Raw genomic sequence first — 26,642 nt, 5'->3', positions numbered from 1 at the left:
TAATTGAGTACCAAGTTGTTGATGGAATGAGACCTGGAATAATTCCCAGCCACATTTTAAATTTTTTTTAAGTATTGATTGATTGATTGATTGATTTACAGCATGCGCATGCACACACACAAGTGGGGGAGGGGCAGAGAGAGGGGGAGAGAACCCAGGCTCTGTGCCTTCAGTGAAACCCAGATGTGAGATCATGACCTGAGCCAAAGTCAAGAGTGGGATGCTTCACCAACTGAGCCACACAGGCACCCGCCCAGGCCATATTTTAATAGGAATGAGTGTTTGCTTTTTTGAATACATTTCACATATTTAAGTATCTGAATGAGAGAGTTATTTCTGGTAATGATTTGAACTTTATTGCTTTTTATAGTTCTTTTTTGTTCTCTAGCTGTTTTAGGAATTGAAAATAAACTATGGAAATTATAAATATAGTATATATTAAGAAATGATACCATAAAACATTGAAATCCAGATAATTAAGACTTACCTCTATTTCTTTTCTTAATTTTTCATGTGTCTTTTCTTCTTCCTCAAGAAAGAAAGTTTTTTCAATGATAGATTCTTTTACAGCTATAATTTTAGCCTTCAGCTTTATAATGTCTTCCTGCATATTTATAAAATTTAAAATATACAAGTCAAACAATGAATGATCAATAGAAGTCCAACATTTTCAATGTTTCTATAATTTAAAAAAACTAGACATCGTATTTAATTTTGGTAAACAGGATTAGAACATTACTTCTATAGGTACAAAGAATAAAGAACTGTTATTTAAAGAAATAAATCTTTGATTTAAAGACATAAAATTAAAACTAAATGTAGATAAGACATAAAAAAAAAAGTGGTAGTCATAGTGGCAATTGCCCAGCAACAGTATAAAGGATACTTTTAAATTCTCTAGCAAGAAATGATAGATATTTTAAATTTATATCTCCCCATCTTCAAACAATACTCTAAAAAATAGAAAATGCTTAAGGTGCAATTATTAATTGATGCTGTTTGTATAACAGCATTACACATACTAAATTGATTTGAATTGGTTGGATCCATTAGCTTAAGCTAGGGCTTCAACGTTTTTGTGAGTCACCAGTTTCTGCAAAAAAATGGATTAATTGTTCACTGCAATTCTGTTTGAATTTTTTTATTAATCCACAGGGGATTTGAGAACAATTCCTTTATGCATTTGTTCATTTGGCATAGTTGTTATATAACTCATGTATTTAAGTTTTTAGAAGTTGTGAAAATAGTTTCTAAATCTAGTTAAAGCAGCTATGGGTGTTTTATTAAGTTAATGATAAATTTATCACTTAATAAGTGTGCTTGAAAAAAGGAGTAATAGAAAAACCTTTGGTAAGTGATATTTCAAACCTGTGCTTGTTTTATGTGGTTTCCTTCTGGATTTTTGAGATTTTGCATAAGTTCCTCTTTCATTGTTTTTAGTTTTCTAACAAGATCTCGTTTTTCATGGAGTGTAGTCATGAATGCCCTTTTGCTTCCAGCCTCCCACAAACTATCTTTATGCTCTTTTATTTTTGCATAATATTCATTATATCTTATCATGTGTTCCTCAAAGTCTTCTTGAGCTCCTTCTATGTCAAATTTAAGTTTTACATTTTCTGTATGTAAGGATTTGATTTGAGTTTCCAGGTTCCCACACTGTAGTTTGGTATTCTCGATGGCAGCATCTTGCTGATAAATTTGCCTTTCTGTTTCTTTAGTTTCTGCAGAGACAGATGCTATTTGTTTTTCAAGCTCATGGAGTTCATCCTGTAAAATATTTCAATATTATTGTTATTAATTTATGATACTCAAAAAAGAGGATACTATTGTTTTGATCCATAATTCATGTTGTGAAATCACAACATAAAAATACATATTTATCAGATATTGAAAAACTGTTATACAAAAAGAACCATTCAATAAGTAACAAATTATCTTATAATCTTGAAGTGAGCCCAGAATTATATATTTCTTACTTTTTAATGTTCATCTAAATCAAAATATTAAAATTTATCATTTGTGTTAACATTTCATATTAAAACGTACTTTACAATCATTTAAATAATATATTTATGGAATCAAAAGTATGTACTGAAGAAAGATAATATGATTAAAATTATAAAGCCCTAGGTTAAAAATCAAAAGATCTATATTCTAGGGCCCTTACTTCCATTTACTAGTTGGTATGATCATATATAGCAAACTTAATTGCCCTATCTAAATCTAAACCTCACTTTATTCATTTATAAATAAGTATAAAGATGTCTGCCTTACCTCTCTGGGGCAGTTGGCACTTCTCACCAGCACCTCCTTTTTTTTTAATGTTTTATTTATTTTTAAGAGAGCATAAGTGGGGGAGGAGCAGAGAGAGAGGACAGAGGATCCAAAGCAGGCTCTAAGCTGACAGCAGCGAGCCTGATGTAGGGCTTGAACTCAGGAACTCCTAGATCATGACCTGAGTTGGAGTCGAATGCTCAACCGACTGAGCCACCCAGGTGCACCACCAGCACCTCCTTTTTTATTTTTTTAATTATTATTTTTAATATAATTTATTGTCATATTGGTTTCCGTACAACACCCAGTACTCATCCTAACAAGTGCCCTCCTCCATGCCCATCACCCACTTTCCCCTCTTCCCCACCCCCCATCAACCCTCAGTTTGTTCTCATTATCCAAGAGTCTCTTATGGTTTGCCTCCCTCCCTCTCTGTAATTTTTTTTCCCCTTCCCTTCCCCCATGATCTTCTGTTAAGTTTCTCAAGATCCACATATGAATGAAAACACATGGTATCTGTCTTTCTCTGACTGACTTATTTCACTTAGCCTAATACCCTCCAGTTCCATCTATGTTGCTGCAAATGGCAAGATTTCATTCTTTCTCATTGCCAAGTAGTATTCCATTGTGTATATAAGCCACATCTTCTTTATCCATTTGTCACTTGATGGACATTTAAGCTCTTTCCATAATTTTGTTATTGTTGAAAATGCTGCTATAAACATTGGGATACGTGTGCCCCTATGCATCAGCACTCCTGTATCCCTTGGGTAAATTCCTAGTAGTGTTATTGCTGGCTCATAGGGTAGTTCTATTTTTAACTTTTTGAGGAACCTTTACAGTTTTCCAGAGAGGTTGCACCAGTTTGCATTCCCACCAACAGCAGCACCTCCTTTTTAAAACATTGTTTTCACACCACCATTCTTCTCTGGTTCTCCTCAGATACCTGAACATTCCTTCTCAATCTCAGTCATTCCTTCAAATATAGGTCTTCCTCAGGGTGCAACCATCATCATCTCCTCCTCTCATTCTATGTATATTCCTTGGGTAATCTTACCCATAGTTACATCTAGAGCTACATATATGCCAATGATTCACAGAACATAACTGGCTGTTAAGTCCTATACCCAGGTATCACTGGCCATTTCAAATTCACCACGTCCCCAAATCAGACTAATCTTTCTCCCCTTCCAATCGTGTTCTTCCTTGCATTACTTATCTGTTGTCAGGATCACAAAACCTCAGTGACATACAACAATACATATTTATTGCTCACAGCTGGAATTGGCTAGATGCTGACATTGGTTAGATTTGCTCAAATGTCTGAGAATTGACTGGCTGTAAGATGGTTTGGCTTGGCTGACTGGGCTGGCCATGATGTCTTGGCTTTGCTTCATATATATCTTACCCTCTAGTGGGCCAGACCAGGCATATCCTTCCCATGATGATAGCAGATGCAAAAGAATGGAAGCATCCTTTTTATGGAATTATGGAAGAGCTTTTTCAAGCTTCTATTCATAACATCTATTAACATCCCAGCTAGTCATATGATGCAACTTACAGTCAAAGGGTAACAGTATGCCCACCCATGGTAATGATACATGGGGAAGGGTATGAATACAGACAAGGATGAAGAATTGGGACCAAATATGTGAATTACCATGCTCCTGGATTACCAAACTAATTAACGAATGGTACTACTTTGGGAGCCATCCCTAATTATTTCCTTCTCCTTATTATCTATATCTGTTAATCAAATGTTATAGATCCTCCCTCCAAAACAACTCTGCAGACCATCATCCATCCTTTTTTTTTTTTTTTTTTTTTTGGTCTAGTATGGCCATTCTCTTTAAATAAATTTTTAATTTTGGGAAGGGGCAATGCATTAAAAAGTCAGACCAAGTTATCGTTTTCCTGGCAGAGACAAGAAAGAGAAAAATACAATATGTTGAGGAACCTCTATTTTTATCTCCAGTTCTGATATTTCAAATACCCACTTGATTTTTTTGTTTGGATACCCAATAGACATCTCAACTATACATGTTCAGAAAATAATCGACACACCCAATATGTTCCTCCCCTAGTCTTCCCGATTTCAATAAATTGCACCACCTTATACCTAGATACTCAAGACCTACAATTCATTCTTGATTCTTCCCTTTACCTAACTCCCCACAGCCTAATTCAGCAAAACTTGATGGTTGGGCCTCCAAAATAAAATCCCACGTTCACTTCTGACCAATTTCTTTATTGTGGCCGGACTCCTGCCTGGTCTCCCTATTTCCATTCCCCCCACCCCCACATCTGAGCTCCATATATCAGGCAGAAAAATCTTTCAAAAACATAAATCATATCATGTTACTTCCCAGCTCAGAACCTTCCAGTGGTTTCCTATTGCATTAATAATAAAATTCAAATTCCTTAATGTAGCTTACAAAGCTATATATCCTCTAGCCACTATTTACTGTGCCATCCCTCTCACATTCTACTCTCCCCTCCTCCACCTTCCTTTCTGTTTATTAAATGTGCCTAATGACTTTCTATTGGAGAGTAATTGTGATCTCAACCTTAGATTTGTCTACCTTTAGTTATTACCTATTGGGGTCTTTGTCTTCCACAATTCAGTTTTATTATTACTCTTCAAATAGTCTTCTCTGAATTAAAATATAGATTAACCATCCATCCTTCTCCTTGCATTACTCTCTATACATTATTGTATTTCCTTTGAAACACATCAATTAATGGAATTACCTTTTTTGTTTTATTTCTTTATTGCCTGCCTCCCCTGACTAGAAAGTAAGCCCCCTGGGTGCAGTAACCTTGTCTATTTTCTTTACTATTATGTTCTCAGTTCTTAAAATTGTACCTAGTACAAAGAAGGTGCTCAATAAATATTAAATGATTGAATGAATGATGCACAGGGACACATGCACTGCCAACTAGATGAGGCTATTAACACTATTGATCAATATGGGGAAAGGTATTTCCACTGATTTGGTAATCATTTCTTTTCTCTCCTGGACTAATATAATAGGTTATTAATGTTTCTCCCTGGCTTTAGTCAATTCCTCCTTCAATCCATTTCTACCCTTTCACTAGAACTATATTTTTTGTTCTCCTCCCTCTCCTCCCCTTCTTCATGCCCAATGCCTCCTCCTCCTTTTACTTCTCCTCTTTCTTCTTCTGTCCCTTCTTCTTCCCCTCTATAAACAAAATCTTTTGTTTATAGATTTATTGAGGTAGAATTTACATAAACTGCACATATTTAAACTTTACAATTTGATGAGTTTTGATTTATTTTTATGCTCTTGAGACCACCACAATTAAGATAATAAACATATCCATTACCAACGAGCTTCCTCCTGCTGCTTTGCAATCCATCCTTCCTCCCCATCTCTCCATTCTCAGACAACCATTTATTTTCTGTCTCTTACTAAAGATAAGTTTGCATTTTCAAGAATTTTTTATAAATAAATTATCACAATATATACTTTTTAAGTCTTACTTCTTTCAGCATAATTACTTTTAGATACCACTGTATTGTTATATATATCATTAGTTCTTCCTTTTTATTGATGAGTAGCATTCCATTGTATGGGTATACCACACTTTGTTCTGATGGGTATTTTCATTGTATGCAGTTTTCCAGTCAGTATACACTTTCATTTCTCTTGGGTACACAAATATCTAGAAGCTGAATGGCTGAGTTATACAGTAAATATATTTTAACCTTTTAAGAAACTGTGAACTGTTTCCTAAGTAGTTGTATTTACATTCCGAATAATAGGATCTGAGAGTTCCAATTCTTCCATATCTTGCATCTTCTTTACAATACTTGGTATGGTCAGTCTTTTTAAATTTAGTCATTCCAGTGGTATAGAGTAGTATCTCATGATGATTATAATTTGCATTTCCTTAATGATGAATGATATTGATATTATCTTTTCATTTGCTTGTCTTTTGTAATATCTTCTTTAATAAAATGACTATTCAAATATTTTGTCCAGGTTTTAATTGGGTTGTTTGCCTTCCTGAGTTGTAGGATTTGTTTATATACTGTAAATATAAACACATAGTCATATGTGTTTTCAAATAATTTTCTCAGTCTATGACAATCCAAATGTCCATAGGGCCCCAACAAATATACCATATATTCATTTTTTTTTTTTTTTTTTTTGAACGTTTATTTATTTTTGGGACAGAGAGAGACAGAGCATGAACGGGGGAGGGGCAGAGAGAGAGGGAAACACAGAATCGGAAACAGGCTCCAGGCTCTGAGCCATCAGCCCAGAGCCTGATGCGGGGCTCGAACTCACGGACCACGAGATCGTGACCTGGTTGAAGTCGGACGCTTAACCGACTGCGCCACCCAGGCGCCCTACCATATATTCATTTTTAAAAGTGTCTCTTGAGTAGAAATTAAAAAATATTTCCGATGAAGTCCAATTTTTAAATTTTTGTGTCCTATTTAAGACATCTTTACCAAACTCAGTATCACTAAACTTTTCTCCTATGTTTTTTTCTAGACATTTTATAGCTTTAATTCTTACACTTAGGCTGCTAATCCATTTTGAGTTAATTTTTCCATGTGGTATGAGGTGAAAATTGAGGTTCACTTTTTTTGCATGTGGCTGTCCTCTACCATTGTTGAAAGATTATTCTTTCTCTAAAGGATGGTCTTTGCACCTGCCTTAGCCAGCTTGGCTGTTATAAAAAAATACCATAGATTAGGTGGCTTAAATAACAAGCATTTATTTCTACAATTCTGAGAAATCAAGGTGCCAGCAGATTCAGTTCCTGGTGATGACCTTGTTTCTAGTTTGCCGATGGTTGCCTTCTTCCTGTGTCCTCATGTGGAAAACAGAGTTCTGGTTTCTCTTCCTCTTCTTTTTTTTTTAACCTCGTTTTTTTAAGGCTTATTTATTTTTGAGAGAGAGAGAAAGTTCTGGTAGGGGAGGAACAGAGAGAGAGAGAAACACACACAGAATCTGAAGCAGGCTCCAGACTCTGAGCTGTCAGTATAGAGCCTGACACGGGTTCAAACTCATGAACTGGGAGATCATGATCTGAGGTCAGACGCTTAACCGACTGAGCCACCCAGGCGCCCCTTTTCCTCCTCTTCTTATAAGGACAGTAACTCTATTATAGTGGCACCACCCTCATAAAGTCACCCAAATCTTACTTTCCAAAGGCCTTACCTCAAAATTTCATCACACTAGAGGAAACACAAACATTCAATCCATAATAGCACCTTTGAAATCAATCGATATGTGTGGGGCTATTACTGCATACTCTGTTCTGTTCAATGGATCTGTAGGTCTATCTTTATTCCTTATCATACTGTCCTGATTGCTCTATAATAAATCTTTAAGTCAGGTAATATATAAACTTCTACATTGTTTTTCTTTTTCAAAATTGTTTTGGCTATTCTAGGTCCTTTCCATTTTCATATGAGTTTTAGAATCAGCAATTTCTCCAAAAAAAAAAAAAAAAAAAAAAAAGCCTGCTGGGATTTTGATTAGAATTGCTTTTAAATTATAGATAAAATTGAAAGAACTTACATGTTAACAATACTGACTCTTCTGACTCTTGAAAATGGTATATCTCTCTATTTATTTAGGTCTTTATTTTCTCTCATCAGTGTTTTCAGCATACCAGTCTTAAGACAAATTGTCTTAGTCAGCTTGGGCTGCCATAGCAAAATACCATAGACTCAGTAGCTTAAATAACAGACATTTATTTCTCATGGTTCTAAAGGCTGAAAGTGTGTCAGCATGGTTGGGTTCTGGTGAGAGCTCTCTTCTTGGCTTGCAGACAGCCACCCTCTCACTGTATCCTCACAGCAGAAAAAGAGAGAGAGCAAGCTCTCTGGTGTTTCTTCTTATAATGGCACTACTCATGTCATGAGGATGACTTCATCTAGGCCTAATTACCTCCTAAACCCCCCATCTCCAGATACAATCACATTGGGGGTTAGGGCTACAACATATGAATTTGGGTGAGGGGGACACAAACATTCAGTCCATAACACAAACCTTTTGTCACATTTACCTATAAGTAAATGATAATGCTACTGTAAATGATATTGCTATTTAAATTTTAATTTCTGGTTGTTTCTTTCATATACAGAAATACAATTGATATTTATATACTAATCTTGTACCCTGCAACCTTCATAAACTCACTTATTAGTCCTAATCTGTTTTTTTTTTAAAGATTCCTTAGGATTTTCTAAAGATAATCATGCTACCTGTGAATAAAAGTGGTTTACTTCCTCCTTTCTGATATGGATGCCTTTTATTTATTTTCCTTTCATGATTGCACTTGCTTGAACCAGCAGTATGACAGAAAGAAAAGAAGTGGTAAGAGCATACATCCTTGCCTTGTTCCTGATCTTAAGGGAGAAACAGTCTTTTGCCATTAGGTATGAAGTCGGCTGTAAGATTCATAAATGGATATATATACCCTTTTTAGATTAAGGAAGTTCTACTCCTAATTTTCTGAGAGTTTTTATCATGAATGGATGTTGGGTTATGAAAAGTGTTTTTTATGCATCTATAATTCTCTTTCTAAAATATAAAGGTAATCATTTGCAAACCCATCAAAACCTTCCCATCACCTTTAGAATACATCCAGGTTTCTGATCACAGTATATATCTCCCACCATGTCTCAAAACACACCCTATGCTATACTGCCACCAAACTACATGTACAGTTGACCCTTGAACCACACAGATTTGCACTGAATGGGTCCACTTATAGGAAGATACACACACAGTACTGTCCACTATAGGAAGATTTACACACACACACACATACACACACACACAGTACAGTACTGGAAACGTATTTTCTCTTTCTTGTGATTTTCTTAATGACATTTTTTCTCTAGCTTACTTTATTGTAAGAACACAGTAACTAATACGTATAACTTACAAAACATGTGTTAATAGATTATGTTATTGGTTAAGTCTTCTCGTCAACAATAGGCTATTAATAGTTAAGTTTTTGAGGAGTCAAAAGTTATATATGTTAGGGGTGGGTGCCCCTAACACTCTGTTATTCAAGGGTCAACTGTAGGTCTATGAATGTATCAGTGTATCAATGCTACATGCACCTGTGGATTTTCTTAGGATCTTGTCTGGATGTCTGGAGTACCATCCTCCTTAGCACCTAACCCTTAAACCTGTCCCAGATACCCCATTATCCAAGTGAATTCCAACTATCTTCTTTTTTTTTAAGACTTAAAAACTGTTTTAATTTTATTTGAGAGAGAGAGAGAGAGCGCGCGCAAACAGGGGAGAGGGGCAGAGGGAAAGAGGGAGAGAATCCCAAACAGGTTTCATGCTCAGCACTGACAAGGGGCTCGATACCACAACCCTGGGATCATGACCTGAGCCAAAAATCAAAGAGTCAGATGCTCAAGTGACATAGCCACCCAGACGTCCCTTCAGCTGTCTTCTTTTAAATTCAACTGAAAAATCACTTTGTGATCACTCCTTTTTCAGTGTTAAATCTGCCTCTACTGTTGACATTACTACCCTGCATATAATTATGTATTTATTTGTCTCCCTCATAAGTAGATGATGAGCAACTTAAGAGTGAGGACAATGCTTGGCAAAATGCTTAATAGAAAGTAAGCCCTGAATATAAGTGAAATAACATCTGTGCAACTTATTGAAGATTGAGAAGTTTTACGGATAATTTCTTTATAAACTGCTAAGACATTATTATTTTTGTATTATATTCTATTGCAAAAAATATATTCTTTTCTAAAAGTGACTAATGCAATGCAGATATTTGTAGGAGATCCATATTACCGTGAGAGTAAAATTATCATCATCATATGAATGATGAACTAATACCTAAAGCCAATATCAAAATCCAGCTCTATACTGTCCACCAGGGCCCCAGCAGGATACTTTACACGTATTTACAAATATTAATTCATTTAATCCTCATGAAACTTCTAAGTAGGTCATATGATTATCTCCATTTTACAAATAGGAAAATGGAAGCACAAAGAAATTAAACCATGGAGCTAAAGGTAGCAAACTTTGTCTTTCAAACTAGGCAGCTGGGCTCTAGAGCCTATTCTTTTCATTTCCATATATATTTAATAATAACCTTTACAAAGCAGATAGTAAAGATACGGTTTCCATTTTTGCTTCTTTAGCTATATTAACAGAGTATAGTTCATCTAAATGTACTGCATGCCAAACAACAACAACAATAACAACAAAACAAAAAACAAGTATGGCTTCCAGATTCCTTGCAATGGAATTATGAATATATTATGAAATATAAGGAACACAAAAATGTTTCTTATCAACTTGAAATGTTCACTGACAACTATAACTCACAAGCCATGGCTTTAAAAATACTAGCTTAGGGGCTCCTGGTTGGCTCAGTCGATTAAGCATCTGACTTTGGCTCAGGTCATGATCTCACGGCTTGTGAGTTCGAGCCCCATGTCAGGCTCTGTGCTGACAGCTCAGAGCCTGGAGCCTGCTTCAGATTCTGTGTCTCCCTCTTTCTCTGCCTCTCCCCTGGTTGCTTGCTCTCTCTCTCTCTCTCTCTCTCAAAAATAAACAAAAACAAAAAAATTTTAAAAATCCACTAGCTTAAAAACTTAACTTTTCTTCAATTTAACATTTTAGAAAAAACTATCAAATAGCAGTGAATTTAAAATAATTCTATGTGACAGATGGGTTTTATATGTACATACTACAGTTTCAATGACATTGCTGAATCCTTGTATATTGGGTGTGCAAAATGTTCCATGACACTGGAATACTTGTATACACTTCATTTAGGGATAAAAGATTAAGAAGGAGTAAACATGAAAAATAGAAGTTTAGAAATTGCCTCCCCAAATTAAGTATCCTCAATAACTTCTCTATTAATAATTTAATATAGTTTTGAAGACAGTAAAGGCTCATTTAAAAACTATATGAAATAGGTTACCTGTAAATGGAACAGAACTTTTTTATTTTTTTCTATCTCTGATGTTTGTGATTGTTGTTGCTTTGCAACTTGCTCTACAGCAGCAGTTAATGAAGATGTGCCTCGGTTAGCCAGAGCTAGACAAAAGAATAAAGTACGTAATACAAATTTAAGTGTAAACACTCAAAGAAAATTAGTGTTTCTTTACTCAAGGTTATGAAAAATGTGATGTTTCTCATCAATAAAGTAGATTTAGGGTTGATAATATTCCCTTTCTAACCATAAACAAAACCAAAATCAAATGCCATAATAATACACAATTCAGAATCACCTACTGTAATGTTATACCTGTTCCTGTACGGAATGGTAGAAATATTTTGATTGTCCTATCTATTTTATCCAGACCATTTATACATATACATACAGTGCTACCGTAACAACTATATAGCGATTATAGTTGATGAATTTTCATTATAGGCCTGTATTTCCAGGTTGTTATGCCTTTTCTAAACAACATATAAGTTCCTTCTTCAAGAAATTTAACAGTTTCCTTCTGTTCTATTTGGCTATAAATTTTAACACAATTATCCTATCATACTACTTTTTTGTTGTTGCCTATCTTTTATTTATTTCTTAAGATTGCTTCATTACCTTCTTCAGGAACTCCTTGACTCTTCATTTCTTTGTTGCCTGACATTCTTCTGTGTCTCTTCCCCCTTTTTGATTCACCTTTTTTTGTGCCTATAAAATAACCAATATTGATAATTTCTCACTTTTCCTTGTTGTTTTTTTTTCCTGTCATATATCCTGGTGATCCTGAAAGCAAATTAGTTGTCAAAAACCTCAAAGGGATGGCAAGGATATTTCATCATTAGTTCCTAAAATTAAAACACAATGGTTAAGTGAAAAAGCTTTGGAGGAAAACTGAACTGTATTTGAATCTTGGTTCTCCTGCTTTTTAGCTGTTATGACCTTGAGACAATTTCTTAACTTCTTTGACCATCAGGGTCCTCATCTATAAAGCCTCACAGTGCTGTCATAATAATTAACGTAATATAGGTAGCATGCTTAGCATAGTACCTGACATATATAGTGAGTAATTATTATGGACTTTGTCTAGGGTTTCCTTTGCTAGTTCCTCTTCAGCTTTCCCATCTATGTCAGTGTCCCAATGCTAAGTCCTCAGGCATCTTCTCCATACTCACTCTTCAACTGATATCACCTAGTTGCATAGCCTTAAAACCCACTTACAGGTTTTATCCTATTCATATCTCTAATCTGAACATCCTTCTTGACCTCCAGACTCATACCAAAATTGCCTACCTGATATCTTCACTTGGATTTTTATAGGCATTTCAGTTTAATATAGTCCAAACTGAACTATGTATTTCTCTGTTCACTCTACCACCACCACTAAACCTGCTCCTTCACAGTCTCCTCCATCTCAATAAATGAAGTTTTTCCTGTTTAGGCCCAAAACCCTGGAGACATTAGTAAGGAGTTCTCTAAAAAAGTATAGAACAGGAGGGAGCAAAGCTAAATAAATGGCAGCTCCCTCTCCAATAAATAAATAAATAAATAAATAAATAAATAAATAAATAAATAAAATAAAAAAGTAGAGAACACTCAGCAATTCAACAAGACTTCTTCAAGATAATCATAAATAAGAGTTCATTGTGGATGTTTCATAGGCCCTTTGGGAAATCCCTTAAGATACTCTCCAAATATGTGGCCCAGGACTTCTGTCTCAATTATCTACCCGAAGGACAAGCCAGAATCTTGACTTCTCTTTTACATGCTGCATGCAATTCTTTTAGCAAAACCTGTTGGTTCCCTCTTTAAATTATATTAGGATTCACTCACTACTTAGCACTTCCAAATACTATCTTAGTAGAGAAGCCTTCCCTGATAAGTTTCTTTAAAACATGACCTCCCCTTCTTCATTCTCCATTTTCTGACCCTGCCTCATTTTTCTTAATAGCATTTGTCACTACTGACATTTTATATACATTTGTTTCTTCCTATCTCACTTTACTAATATAAGGTCCACAAAGGTAGAGACCTGAAACAGTGCCTGGCACTTTCTAGGTGTCTGTTTGTAGTCTATCTTCATTCCAATTTACCCTGTTCTACTGATAGAATCTCCTAAAATACTGTTCCCGCCATGTCAACATCACAACCAATCTTTCAACTTCATCACAGATGGCATCTTCTTTAAGAAGTCTTTTTTGATCTTTTTGGGTAGATATAATCCCTCCCTCTTTCTGGTGCAATTTTTTCTATATCTGTTATACTGTGATGACAGTTTAGGTTATAAAGTAAGACATAGCCAGCTTTGAATTCAGATTGTACCACTTACTAGTTTATTAGGCCCAACCTGGGCCTCAGATTCTTTATCTATAAAACAGAAACAATAGTAATACCTGTTTCATTAGAATTATTGTGAGGACTCAATAATGCATGACAACATTTAGCAAATTCCTGCTACTTAACAATTTTTATTCTTTTTTTATTAAAAAAAATTTTTTTTAATGTTTATTTATTTTTGAGACAGAGAGAGAGAGACAGCATGAACAGGGGAGGGTCAGAGAGAGGGAGACACAGAATCTGAAGCAGGCTCCAGGCTCCGAGCTGTCAGCACAGAGACCGACGCAGGACTGGAACTCACGGACTGTGAGATCATGACCTGAGCCGAAGTCAGATGCTTAACCAACTGAGCCACCCAGGCGCCCCTACAATTTTTATTCTTATTATTTCCATCATTTTATATATATTTCCCCACTAGACTATAATCTCCAGGAAGACACATACAGTGTCTTGCTCATTTTTGTATTCCCTGAAAATTTGTTGGAGAAATCTTAAAAAATGGAAAACATTAGATTTATAATAATAAAAAATAACATAACTGGTACTTCTTGATCTCTATTTCTAAAGCAACATAAATTGAAAAACTCTTGGGTGACATTTATTTAAACCAACTATTTGTGAAAGGATATATGCTTTAAAATTGGGAAAGTTGTAGTTTTTTCTGGATCTCTATTGCAGAATGGACAAAAGATAAAAAAGAAAACAAACTACTGCCATCTACTGATAATTCATTACAATCATTTAAATCAATGAAAACGAGTTTAGAGACTAGACAGTATCAATTACTTTCTTATTTTTTTTAACATTTATTTATTTTTGAGAGACAGAGAAGACAGAGTGTGAGCAGGGGAGGGGCAGAGAGAGAGAGAGAGTAACACAGAATCCGAAGCAGGCTCCAGGCTCTGAGCTGTCAGCACGGAGCCCGACGCGGGGTTCGAACTTACGAACCGTGAGATCATGACCTGAGCCGAAGTCAGAGGCTCAACCGACTGAGCCACCCAAGTGCCCCTCAATTACTCTTTCGTTCAAACCACATATGTGGGTACATATAATATATAAGGTATTTTGAGGAATATAAAGACAAATTAAGTGACTCTGATTTAAAAAAAAAACTACAGTATTTGATAGTAAATGTTCAAACTACATATAAAACACAATCATTTAGAAAATATACTTTCAACTAAAAAATTAGCTTTACAGAAAATAAGTTAATAAAAATACTACACTAAACTATCATTTTTCTATATTAACTATAATCAACATTGAGTACTTACAAGTAACTGACATTGTTCTAAGTGCTTTTACATGAATTATCTGTATTTTCCCTCAGAACAATCCTATAAGCTAGATATTATTTTTACCTATATTTTATAGATGAGTAAACTAAGACTTGGAGAAATTAAGAAATTAGCCAAAGGTCACACATCCAACAAGTAGGAAGGATGGAATTTGAAACAATTAGGATTCAAATTCACATTTATTAGGCACTTAACATGTATGAAAGCACTGTGATAAGCATAATTTGTGCATTATCTCTTTTGCATTGAAGAGGCAAGCCCCTCTATTTGACCCTTGGGATATTTTTAAAAGGCCATGGTTCCAGCTTTTGGAAACTCATCATCTGGTACCTCCTCCAAGTTAATGAGCAAAATAAAGCAAGACTGTCAAACTCCTCTGGGCTTTTGAGAGCTTTTGGCTTAGAGGCACTACAAGGAGGTAATTGTGTATGTACAACCATGTCACATAAGCACCAGTTTTCATTCTGAATGGGAAAGCTGTCATGTGACAGCTAGGCAGTTAAAGTAGCTTATAATTTCATCCTACCCTTTTAAAATAGCGACTTTTCAGAAAACAGAAAATATTACCAGAAACATAATTTTTGTGTGAAACTATTTTTGCTTTCTAAGTGGGTGGGGGAGTTTAATATCTAAAGCTGATATTTAGCTGGGAAAGCTAAAGAAAATTAACCTGGGGAAAGATGAGGTCAAAGAGTTCCCTGGAATCGAGCAAATTTTAAGTTATGGTCTTTATTTGTCATAAACATGATGAACTCAGATCTGGGTGGTTCAATTCTAACAAATAAAGATAATAGTGGGGAAAATGTCACCCACTGCACAAATAAGTAAGAATACACACTTTTCAGGTAAAAAAGAGTGTAAGTCTTTTCAATCACATGTTTTTAAGAGAAGTTATAACATCATCCAAAGGAACTAATTAATTGGATCATTAAAAATGTATTCATACCTATTATATACTAGTGTGTTGGGATCTGCTAAGAGTAGTCATTACTCTCTTCTTTGACTAGGCAATGTGATTAAGGTTTCAGGATGCTGAAAACAGAAAGAAAAAAAACAGGATTGGCAGTGTTCCTTAACTTCCTATCAAAGACAATACAGGCAACATTAATACATTAACCACCCTGCTTCTAGCTTTCTACAAAAGGTGAGATTTCTCTGAATGTTCCGCTAGTAATGGACTACCAAGATGTCTTGTTTTAAAGTGTAAACATACAAAGATTGATCCGCGGCTTGAATCCAAGCTTTAAGGGATAGCTAGGCAACTGTTTCAAATAGAAATGATAGGTGTATGATGAAATCCAGTCACAACCTACCTACGTGTTTCATTCAGTACAGTAAGAAGCAAGGTTTTTTGTTGTTTTTTGTTTTTTTTTGTTTTTTTTTTTTTTTACTCTGTGTACAAGTAAGCATGATTTCTAAACCAAGAGGAGCTTGTAGGTTGAATGGTGCCCCCACACCTATATGTCCATGTTCCAAACTCCAGAATCTGTGAATGTGCTAATTTGGAAAAATGGTGTTTGCAGTTGTAGTTAAGGATCTTGAAATGAGATCATCCTGGATTTAGGATTAGCCCTAAATCCAATGACAGGTGAGAGATGGGCTATGCAAACAGTGGGCAGACCATATATAAATACAGAATTCTGACCTACAATTGGCAGCAACCAACTCAGGAAACCAACCTGTTTCCTACAGTAACCAGACCAGGAAACCATCCTGCTGTCTATAAGCCAGGCTTGTAGGAAGCCAGACCACTATCTCTAATAACAATTCTAGAAGCCAAACAAAAACTTCTGTAACAACTGGCCCCAAATGACCAGTGTTTGCTGGTTTGCTGAATAACTGACAGCTTCCCTAATTTTTGTCACCACTTCTATCTTGGGATCAATCAGAGAAAGCCAAATATGCACACTTAACCAATCGCATAGGATGCCTTGCTTCTAGTTAGCCCACTTACAGCTTCCCCATGCCAATTGCCTCTAATCAGGGTATACTTGAAGATTTCCTTTTTTTCCACTATAAAGCTTTCCTACTTTGCCAACCCACAAGTGATGGTGGCTGACTTCCTTGCCATAGCAAACTCTGAGTAAATAATCTTTGCCTTTTCTCATATGGTTGGCCATTATTTCCACACAAGTGTTCTTACAGCAGAAAGGTAGAGGGAGATTTGAGATTCAGATGCACATTAAGAAGACCACAGGAGGTTCAAGACATAGAGCCCCAAGCCAAGGAACGAAACACCTGGAGCTACCAGAAGCTGAAGAGGCAACGAAAATGAGACACTTTGAAAGAAACATGGTCATGAGAACACCTAGATTTGGGACTTCTGCTTCCATAACTACGAGAGAATACATTTTTTTTGCTTTTAGCTATCCAGTTTGTGGTAATTTGTTATGGCAGCCTTAGGAAATTAATATAAGCTTTTAACAAGGAAATGTGCAATATTACATTTACTTTTCTTGAGGGACCCATGAATTAATGTAAATGTCTTAAAAACAACTGTTCGTTTTTCAGAATTTCATTTGTTTTCATAAGATTAAAGATTTATATGGTGATAGAAGAACTTTTAGGGATTCCCCCAAAGTTTCCTTTAATAGCCAGGCACTATCTCTGCCCTCAGAATGCTCTACGTCTCTATGAAGGCAATAGACACACAGTAAAATAATTAAAATGTAGAGGTATAGTAGTTGCTCTCTTAGTCTACTTACACTAAAAACTCTAACCAATTAACTCATTCTATTTCCTTTATAAATCATAACCTGCTAATTCCCACATCATGCTGACTGGTTAGGAAACTACTCTCCCGTCAATCTGTCTACTTCTGCTCCTATCAGTACAATCTGACACTGAGTTACCTGTGTTTGTTCCCAAACCTGTTTATGCCAGTTGTACTTGTTATTGTGCTTTCATAATTTAGTAATATGTAAAGTGATGAAATAGTGTGGAAATAAATTTCATTGTTTCTTTAAAATCTAATGTTTAATATTCTGGAAAGACCCCCAAACTGTGAGTTGTTTGAATGTGTGAGATCACAATAAAAGATTATAAAGGAGAAATCTGCACTCAGACAGCTCTGCAAGTGCCTTTAAATTATTTTCCTCTTAAAGGAATAAAATCTTAGGAAATCTTTGCTGATGGTTTAGAGGTGTAGTTTATGCAAGAAATGCAACACAAAACTGTAATCAGCAGAACTTGTGCAAAGAAAACGCCATGGCTTTCTCAGTAGATTGGCAAATGAGCATATAGTTGTTTTAGGCTAAAACAAAATGTTTAAGATATTTATGTTATATTTCTATCACGACTCTCGGGTTAAACTGACCAAAACACATAAAACAAAAACAAAAAACAAACGAACAAACAAACAAAAAATAGCTTTGGGGTGCCTGGGTGGTTCAGTGGGTTAAGTATCCAACTTCATCTCAGATCATGTAGCTCAGGTGGGGATCTCAGGATTGGTGAGTTAGAGCCCCACATTGAACTCAGCTTGGAGCCTGCTTGGGATTGTCTGTCTCTTTCTCTGCCCCTCCCCCACTTGCATGTGCTCTTTGTCTCTCTCTCTCAAAATAAATAAACTTTTAAAAAAAGCTTTATTTAGAGAAAAGTCATATACTATCAAGTTCATTCTTATAAAGTTTACACTTCAGGGCACCTAGGTGGCTCAGTAGGTTGAGTATCTGACTTCGGCTTAGGTCATGATCTCATGGTTCATGGGTTCAAGCCCTGAGTCAGGCTCTGTGCTAACACCTCGGAGCTTGGAGCCAGTTTTGGATTCTCTGTCTCCCTCTCTCTCTCTCTTTCTGCCCCTCCCCTGCCCACTCTCTGTCTCACTCAAAAATAAACAAATATTAAAAATATTTTAAAAATATGAATAATACATTCAATGTTTAATTGACTTTTTTAATTTATTAGTAGGTTATGGGTCCAGAGTACATCAATGAGAGGGCTTCTTCTGTGTGAACAAAATGCTAAGCAAGAAGCAATTAATTCTGCCTGGTGAGGGGATGGGGATTCAAGGAAAGTTATGATTGGCTTTAAAGATCTTAAATAAGCAGCAAATAAATAAGCGTAAAAAGAGAAGGGTGTTCTAAGTAAAAGGAATAGCAAATGTAAAGGATAAAAATCTTGTAGTTCATCCAAGGAACAGCCTTTAGTTTAAATGGCTTGGGAATAAGGCATTTGTTTTTTCAAACCTAATTATGCATCTGAATCATCTGTACAGATTAAAAGAAAACAAATAGCAGGGAAAAACAAGCCCAGACTTGACTCCCAGAGATTCTGATTTAAATGTATATGGAGTGGAGTCCCTAGATTTATTTTTTTTTTTGCAGGTTCTACTTGTAGTTCTGAGGTGCAGCCAGGATTAAGAACCACCTGAGTGGGGTAAACCGGGATGAGGGAAGAGAGAGTTAAGAGATGAGGCTAGATAGTAGTCTAGGAACAACTGGTGAAAGGAAATAGTATGTAAATACAACAAGATGACAAACTATCTCTTTCCTGGTAGCTTCCCTATTTTGAAACATTAAAAAAATTTTTTTTAACGTTTATTTATTTTTGAGAGAGAAACAGAGCACGAGCAGAGGAAGGGCGGAGAGAGAGAGGGAGACACAGAATCTGAAGCAGGCTCCAGGCTCTGAGTTGTCAGCACAGAGCCTGATGCAGGCTCTCGACTCTCCAACCTTCCAAGGGGGAGATCATGACCTGAGCCCAAGTCGGCTGTTTAACCGACTGAGCCACCCACACGCCCCTGAAATATTTTTAAACTTTTGACTGCCACTACTGTTTCAGGAAAAGAAAATGAATTCCCACCATTGTCTATAAAAACAGGGATAAACGTTTTAAACCAGCTTTATAACTCAAAGATTTCTATTTTACTTAAGGTAATACTTAACATAAAACTCAGAGAGCAGAGTGCACCTTCTGATCAAGTGTACCATCTACCACTCAGGGTTTTTAACAAATGTCCAACAAAAATCATGAAAATAAAAATTTGGACAGAACACCTGCCAGGGATACTAAACAGCAAGTTCCTGTTCTGGGTTGGTGATCCCATCACCTAGTTAAATAGAATGGAGGCACTTGCCCACTTCCAAATGCTCTTCTAAACTCCCAGATATGTAAGGCTCTCTTTCAGGTTAAATTTCTTCAGCATTTATCATCTAAGCAACAATGAAGACAAAAGGGACCTCTCCTTCCATCATAACTAGTTCCACAGGAAGCACCCTTTCTCCTACTCCGTGAAGGTCGGATTGATTCTCCCTTTACCATAGCGTCTGCCTTCCATGTAGCAGCTGTTCAATATTTTTAAATGAGTGTTACCCTCTCCGAGGTTAGATAAGGGATGCTAATTTATTACACTTCTAAGAGTCACTGCCTTCTAATGTTCTAGGGGCTCATATTTTTAAACGGGCATACAAAAAAGTCAGTACAAGGGGCTGTATGGAGTTTTGGTCCCGTCAGCAAGTAAGGCGGAATCAGCAAAAAGGCAAAGGAAGGTTCAACCAAGTTGTTTCCGGGAACAAACAACACACTGTAAAAAATAACAGCAAGCGGCCGCCTGGGTGGCTCCGTGGGATAAGCATCTGACCTTGGCTCAGGTCTTGCTCTCCGGGTTGGTGAGTTCCAGCCCAGATCATGCCCTCCGCTGTTAGACCAGAGCCAGCCTTGGACCCTGTTCCGCGCCCCCCTTCTGCCCCTCCCCTGCTGGCACATTGTCTCTCAAAATTAAACAAAAACAAAAACAAACAAACAAACAAACAAACAAAAAAAACCAAGAATAACAAACCAAATCCCCGCCCCGAGAAGGCCTATTACTTGAACCATAGGAGGGTCTCAGGGTTGGGCTCTAGGGATGAAACCAAAACTCTGGCTCACACAGCTGGTTCGGGACTGCTTGGGCCGGAGCGGGGTGCCGATTTGGGGAAGCCCACTCCCTGAGACGGAATCCATTCACAGAACGGCGTCTGCGATTGGTTCCCCACGACGTTCTCCCGCCTTACCCCGCACAGGGGCCAGCCCGCCAGCCCGCCCCTTCGCGGACCCTCCTCCTCCCCGCCGCCCCGCTCCCCTCACGGGCCTTCAAATCGACCAGCCGCCCCGCTCCCCTCACGGGTCCGGCCTCTCGCCGGCCAGCTCCTCGCACGGGCCCTCCAGTCTGGCTGCCCGCCCGCTCCCCCTCACGGCCCGCCGCCCTGCCCCCCGCCCGCTGACCCGCCTGGCTCCGGCCAAAGGGCCCCGGTTCCTGTTTCTCTTGCCTAGACAGGGCGGCGGAGGACGGCCTCGACGGGCCGCGCTGACCCGGAACTAGTACTGAGGTGGCCGCGGGGGCCGGCTCTCGGCTCTTCCCGGACTTTCCCCGCGCCGGGGCTCGGCCCGCCGTGGCTGCTCGGTGCCTAGCCCTCTCCCTCGAACTCGCTCGTGCCCCCGTGCCGCTCGTCGGCCTGGCCGGCCCGGGCCTCTGCAACAGCGGGACCCCCCGGCCGTCGAGTCCACGCAAAGCCGGCACGCCACCCCGCGGCTAGTAGGCCGTGAGGTGGGTGAGGTGGGGCGGGCGCCGCAGTGGGCGGGGCCGCGGGGCGGGACTTAGGATTCCAGGTGCCCAGCTCGCGGCTTCCGGGTTCCGTCCTGGCTCGGGGCTGGGGTGGTGGCGGTGGCTGCCGGGCGCTTCCGAGCTCGCAGCAGACTGGGAGTATAGGTCTAAGCGGAGCGTGGGCAAGCGGCACGGGGAAAACTGCCTACGGTGCACGTCCGTATGTCAGGAAGTGCCAAAGGGGCGGGGAAGAGGCGGTGGTGGAGCTCGGGCAGGTGGAGACCGAGCGTGGGACCGGGCCGGGACAGACACTTTTTGCGGCATTTCCCAAGGCAGAGGGGAAGGAGGCCGTCACCCTCCTAGCTTCTCTCAATGTTTTTCAAAACTGGCGAGGTGAACTTCAGCGGGAGCCCAGTACGGTATGGAGTGGAGGTTGGGAGCGGCCCCTGAAGAGAAAGCGGAGGCCCTGGGGTGGGAGTGCTGGGGCTGGAGAGGTGAAGATCCACTCTGGGCGGGGCCTGGGCCCTGAGTAAGCAAGAGGGTAGGCAGCGCGTCTGATCCAAATCGTGGTAGTCTTTGTGCCCATTGCCCTACTTGGAGTGCTATGTAAATCCTGGATCGTCTCAGCTTTTATCCCCTTAAAAGCGTGAATTTTAGTGCAGCTCCATTTAATCTGTTGAACTTAAGGCCCCAATGTGTCATATGAAGAGGTGTGACCTAATATGCCAGTCACATCAAGATTAATGATGTACATAACATAAACTGACACCCTGTAATTAAAAAACAAGACTTCGTCTAAGTCAACAAGTAATTCCCTACTTAAAACTTGCTGTGTGCAAACACACACGCAGAGGAACTGTAGTCCTGCTGAAAAGATGTACAAATACTTTCACAAAACAAATTGAAAGATGGTTCTCCTCTCATGGTTCACGTAGGACAGATAGTGGACTGGCTTTAATGGGAGAAGTCTAGATTTACTATTTTACTACATTTTTAGATCCGTGAACCTTTTTTTTTTTTTTTTTTTTTTGATGTAGGCACAAATTTCTGTTGTAACTATAAGAAGGTTGATATAATTTTGCATTCTTAGGCTAATTTTTCTTTATAGGTGATTTCTTAGGAGGCACAGAAGTGTTTGAAGGGCTGCGTACCCTATTGAAGGATGGCAGAAGCAGTGTTGATTGATTTCTTTGGTTTGAAATTTAACTCTCAGAAAAACAGTCACCAGGTATTACTGAAGACACTGAATGCTGTCCGATACCATCATGCTGCCAAGGCCAAGTTTCTTTGCATAATGTGTTGTAATAGCATCAGCTGTGAAAGGGATGGGGAACATAACTTTGAATTGGAAGCAAGCAATGGATTATCAGCTCTCTTGAGAGAGTTTGAGACTGTTAGCAAGCCTAGTATGGCTGCCTCTTTGTATACCATTAAACAAAAAATTGATGAAAAAAACTTGAGCAGCATTAAGGTAATTGTACCCAAGCACCGGAAGACATTGCTGAAAGCTTTTATTGATCAACTCTTCACCAACGTTTACAATTTTGAGTTTGAAGATTTACAGGTGACTTTGAGGGGAGGTCTTGTGAAACAGTCCACTGAAATAAACATGATCACAGATCAAGAACAAGAAGCAATCCAGAATGAAATAAAAACATATTTGAGAAGTCTGCCAGCTCTGAAAGGAGAATTAACCATTATCACATCTCCATTAATCTCAGGTATATTAAACACTGTGTTGTTCTTACTGTATACATGAAAAAAGTCTTTCTTTAGAGGCTAGTCACCTTTTTCCCCCACCTCTCTTTTGTAGACTGTAGGGTTTATAAGCTCGTTGGCATCAGCTGCAACATGGGAGTATCAGGGATGGCCTTGTAGTGTCAGCAGTGTCAAGGGACAGTCCCTTCAGAGCCACCCTAAATAAATAAATTTGCTTTGTGCAAATTCAGCTTTAAGACAAATCCCCCAGCCTTCCTTTAAAATGAGATTTATGACCCTAAGCATCTTCTATTTAGAAATTCTGGAACCTTAACTCATTGGCATTTAGACAGAAGAATGAAATTTAAGAGTCCGTCTTACTCTTGGTTAAATGATACTTACTGTGAGCTGTATGCTATGAGGAATACCAAAGACAAATGGGACAGAAGATACCCTTTGAAAAGCAATAGTCCCATGGGGAAGGTAGAGCAAACACAAATCGTGTATAACAAGAATACATGGAGGTACACAGTGCTGTAGAAATTGGAAGCCAGAAAAACATGCAGCTTGAGGTGATCAGGGAAAGTCTTACTGTGAGACTGGGTTGGTAATGCTCTATAGTCTTTGTATAGCATATTTTTAATCTTCACTACTTCTATTCGATAGATATTTTCTTGCATGGATTTACTACAAGGACAGGTGGAATATCTTACATACCAACTCTTAGCTCATTCAATCTCTTCAGTAGTTCCAAACGGAGGGATCCCAAGGTTGTTGTCCAAGAAAATCTGCGTAGGTTGGGGAATGCTGCAGGATTTGATGTGGAGAAATTTTACCAAATAAAGGTAAAGTTTTGTTTCATGTTTTAGAAGATGCAAAGTATATTCTTGACTCTGCTAATGACTTCATGGACTTTAATCAAGCTGTTTAACTTTTGCGTCTGGTGTTTTACTGAAAATGTTAGGATAATGCTTATGGTTGTTTTTCTTAGATCTGTACTCTATAGCTTAAATATCAATTCTGTGATAGATTTCACCTGAAGCTACTCATGTCTAAAAGTACTTTTAATTCTCAGGGTATGGTATCACTGCCCTTTTTGATTCAGAAGGAAGATTCCAGAATGATGGGAGAAAAAGGCTATTATTTTCTAAATCAACATTAGGAGGAACTAGGGTCACAATGGATGCCTTGTTCCTTACAGAATGCTAGGTTTATTTGAATCAGGAAAAGTAAAAATATCATTGATTTGGTAATTAACTTCTTTCCTTAAATAATACTCTTTGGAAAGTGCTGCAAGTAGAGATTTACTCATCTCTAGTAGGAGATGTTTGTGATGTACTGTATTAAATTTTTAAGTGTTAAAGTGTGTTTTCCTTTGACTAAAATATGCAGAGATTATAATACCAAAAGTTAAGTGATAAGTAAATTTGGTATTTTACCACATACAGAAGTGATATACTTAATGCTTGCTGGTAATATTAAACTGATTGTTTAATTTTGTACAAAAAGAGTATTTTCAGAAAAGCTTATGGTATGAGAAATCCTACTTTCAAAATATTTTTATCACCCATCTTTGGTATTAGACTGATCATGCCAATGACGTCTGGATTATGGGAAGGAAGGAGCCTGAATCTTACGATGGAATCACCACAAATCAGAGGGGAGTCACAATAGCAGCTCTTGGTGCTGACTGTATACCAATAGTTTTTGCTGATCCTGTCAAAAAAGCCTGTGGGGTTGCTCACTCTGGTAAGTATCCTTAATGAAGCATTTAAGGTTTTACCAATTTTGTAGTATAGGCAAAATTATAATTTCTTTATGGTGCGCATTACAAGACAGTTAATTACATGGTATGAAGTATAAAGGGGTAGAACCAGCATACTCTTATTATAGGAGCAGGTGAGGGCAGTACCTAAGTCAAATTATATGAATCAGAGTAGAATTCCCAAAGGAAGCAGTAACCAGGCTGATTTCTGAGGAATTTGCAGGACCTGATTAGGTACCAATGTTTCTCAGCAGGGGTGCCAAAATGTTAACATTTTGGGCAAGATAATCTTATATTGCAGTTTGCTTGGCTTCCAAAATTCTTAATGCCAGTAGCACCCCCACCCCCCAGTTGTTGTAAGAAAAGCAGCAACAAAAAGAAAGCCTTCATGCTTTTCAGAACATTCCAAAGGGAGTGGTACTGCCTCTGGTTGAGAACCCTTGAAGGCAATGGGGAATAGGAAGGTTAAGCATGTTGCAGAAAGGTATTCATGAAGGGGAAGGTACAACAGCATGTGTAAAAGGTATGGAGGTAAGAAAAAGCAAGATATGTTTGGAAAAAGTCGTTTAGTTTAATTCGTTATAGTCTAGTGTCTTTATTATCTAAAGATAAGTACAAAGGATTTTTAGATGCTGTGTTAAGGTTATGGAATTTTGTTTTCTGAAGGTATTTTAAAATGCTATTTAAATTATCTTTTGGTTACTACTCTATGTGAAATAAGGGATGATCTTTCAGATTTCCTTCTGCTTGTAAATCTAGGACTACTTTGCTTTTTAGACAAAAGATAAATAAGAAAATGGCATATTTTTCTTTTGATCTAGCTAGAGTTATGGGATTGGATGACTAGAAGTTAAATTTTGATTTGCTATTATCAAAATGTTATTTAACGTTTGAGTCTTAGTTCCCGGATATAAAAAAATCTTATTTGTTACTTCTTAGGTTTTGAAACATTATTTTTAAATATCAAAGATTAAAGCTGTCAAAATGAAACACTCTTTTTTTTTTTTTTTTTTTTATTTTTTTTTTTCAACGTTTATTTATTTTTGGGACAGAGAGAGACAGAGCATGAACGGGGGAGGGGCAGAGAGAGAGGGAGACACAGAATCGGAAACAGGCTCCAGGCTCCGAGCCATCAGCCCAGAGCCTGACGCGGGGCTCGAACTCTCGGACCGCGAGATCGTGACCTGGCTGAAGTCGGACGCTTAACCGACTGCGCCACCCAGGCGCCCCAAAATGAAACACTCTTGAACAAAGTTAGAGGTCTGACACTCTCTGATTTCAAAACTTATTATAAAGCCACAGTAATCAAAACAGTAAGGTCCTGGCATAAGACAGACATATCGACCAATGGAACAGAACAGAGGTCCCAGAAATAAACCCTTGCATATGGTCAAAAGATTTTTAACAAGGTGCCTAGACTATACAGTGGGGAAAGGATAGTCTCTTCAACAAATAGTGCTGAGAAAACTGGATATTCACATAGAAAAGAATGATATTAGACCCTTATCTCACATCATATATAAAAATTAACTCAAATTGGGTTAAAGACCTACATGTAAGACCTAAATCTATAAAATTCATCAAAGAAAACAGTGTAAATCCTTATGAACTTGGATGAGGCAGTGGTTTTATAGATGTGATACCGAAAGCACAAGGAACAAAAGTATAAATAGATAAATTGGATTTCATCAGAATTACAAACTGAGCATCAACACAGTTAAAAGGCAACCCATAGAATGGGAGAAAATATTTGCAATTCACATATCCGAAA

The 26,642-nt window shown here is 37.8% G+C and overlaps 2 protein-coding genes across 10 annotated transcripts in view; one reads left to right on the top strand and one right to left on the bottom strand.

The window, feature by feature from the left end:
- The window catches only part of CCDC122 (coiled-coil domain containing 122), a 54,718-nt gene extending 33,474 nt beyond the window's left edge, over nucleotides 1–21,244 (bottom strand). For 2 of the 4 annotated variants that reach the window (XR_006712285.1, XM_045477297.1), the window contains exons 1-5: nucleotides 21,134–21,244; nucleotides 11,872–11,961; nucleotides 11,242–11,357; nucleotides 1,369–1,767; nucleotides 488–604 (exon numbers count right to left, since the gene is read on the bottom strand). Coding sequence is in view for 3 of the 4 variants with exons in the window: in XM_045477297.1 (XP_045333253.1) it covers nucleotides 488–604; nucleotides 1,369–1,767; nucleotides 11,242–11,357; nucleotides 11,872–11,917 (678 nt within the window). In the remaining variant the exon portion in view is untranslated. Of the gene's footprint in view, nucleotides 1–487; nucleotides 605–1,368; nucleotides 1,768–11,241; nucleotides 11,358–11,871; nucleotides 11,962–15,831; nucleotides 16,247–20,753; nucleotides 20,851–21,133 lie in introns of those variants that run through there. The other 2 variants (XM_045477315.1, XM_045477307.1) reach the window with 2 other exon arrangements.
- LACC1 (laccase domain containing 1) overlaps nucleotides 21,223–26,642 on the top strand; it is a 33,499-nt gene continuing 28,079 nt past the window's right edge. Inside the window, exons 1-4 of one of the 6 annotated variants that reach the window (XM_045477270.1) lie at nucleotides 21,223–21,399; nucleotides 22,517–23,129; nucleotides 23,773–23,951; nucleotides 24,690–24,855. In XM_045477270.1, coding sequence (XP_045333226.1) covers nucleotides 22,571–23,129; nucleotides 23,773–23,951; nucleotides 24,690–24,855 — 904 coding nt within the window. In that variant the 5' untranslated portion in view covers nucleotides 21,223–21,399; nucleotides 22,517–22,570. Of the gene's footprint in view, nucleotides 21,412–21,468; nucleotides 21,828–22,516; nucleotides 23,130–23,772; nucleotides 23,952–24,689; nucleotides 24,856–26,642 lie in introns of those variants that run through there. The other 5 variants (XM_045477250.1, XM_045477241.1, XM_045477289.1 and 2 more) reach the window with 5 other exon arrangements.

This window comes from Leopardus geoffroyi, chromosome A1, assembly GCF_018350155.1.
Source record: "Leopardus geoffroyi isolate Oge1 chromosome A1, O.geoffroyi_Oge1_pat1.0, whole genome shotgun sequence".
NCBI classification, from domain to species: domain Eukaryota; kingdom Metazoa; phylum Chordata; class Mammalia; order Carnivora; family Felidae; genus Leopardus; species Leopardus geoffroyi.
The sequence above is the reverse complement of the archived record's forward strand: the minus strand, read 5'-3'. Positions and strand labels throughout refer to the sequence as shown.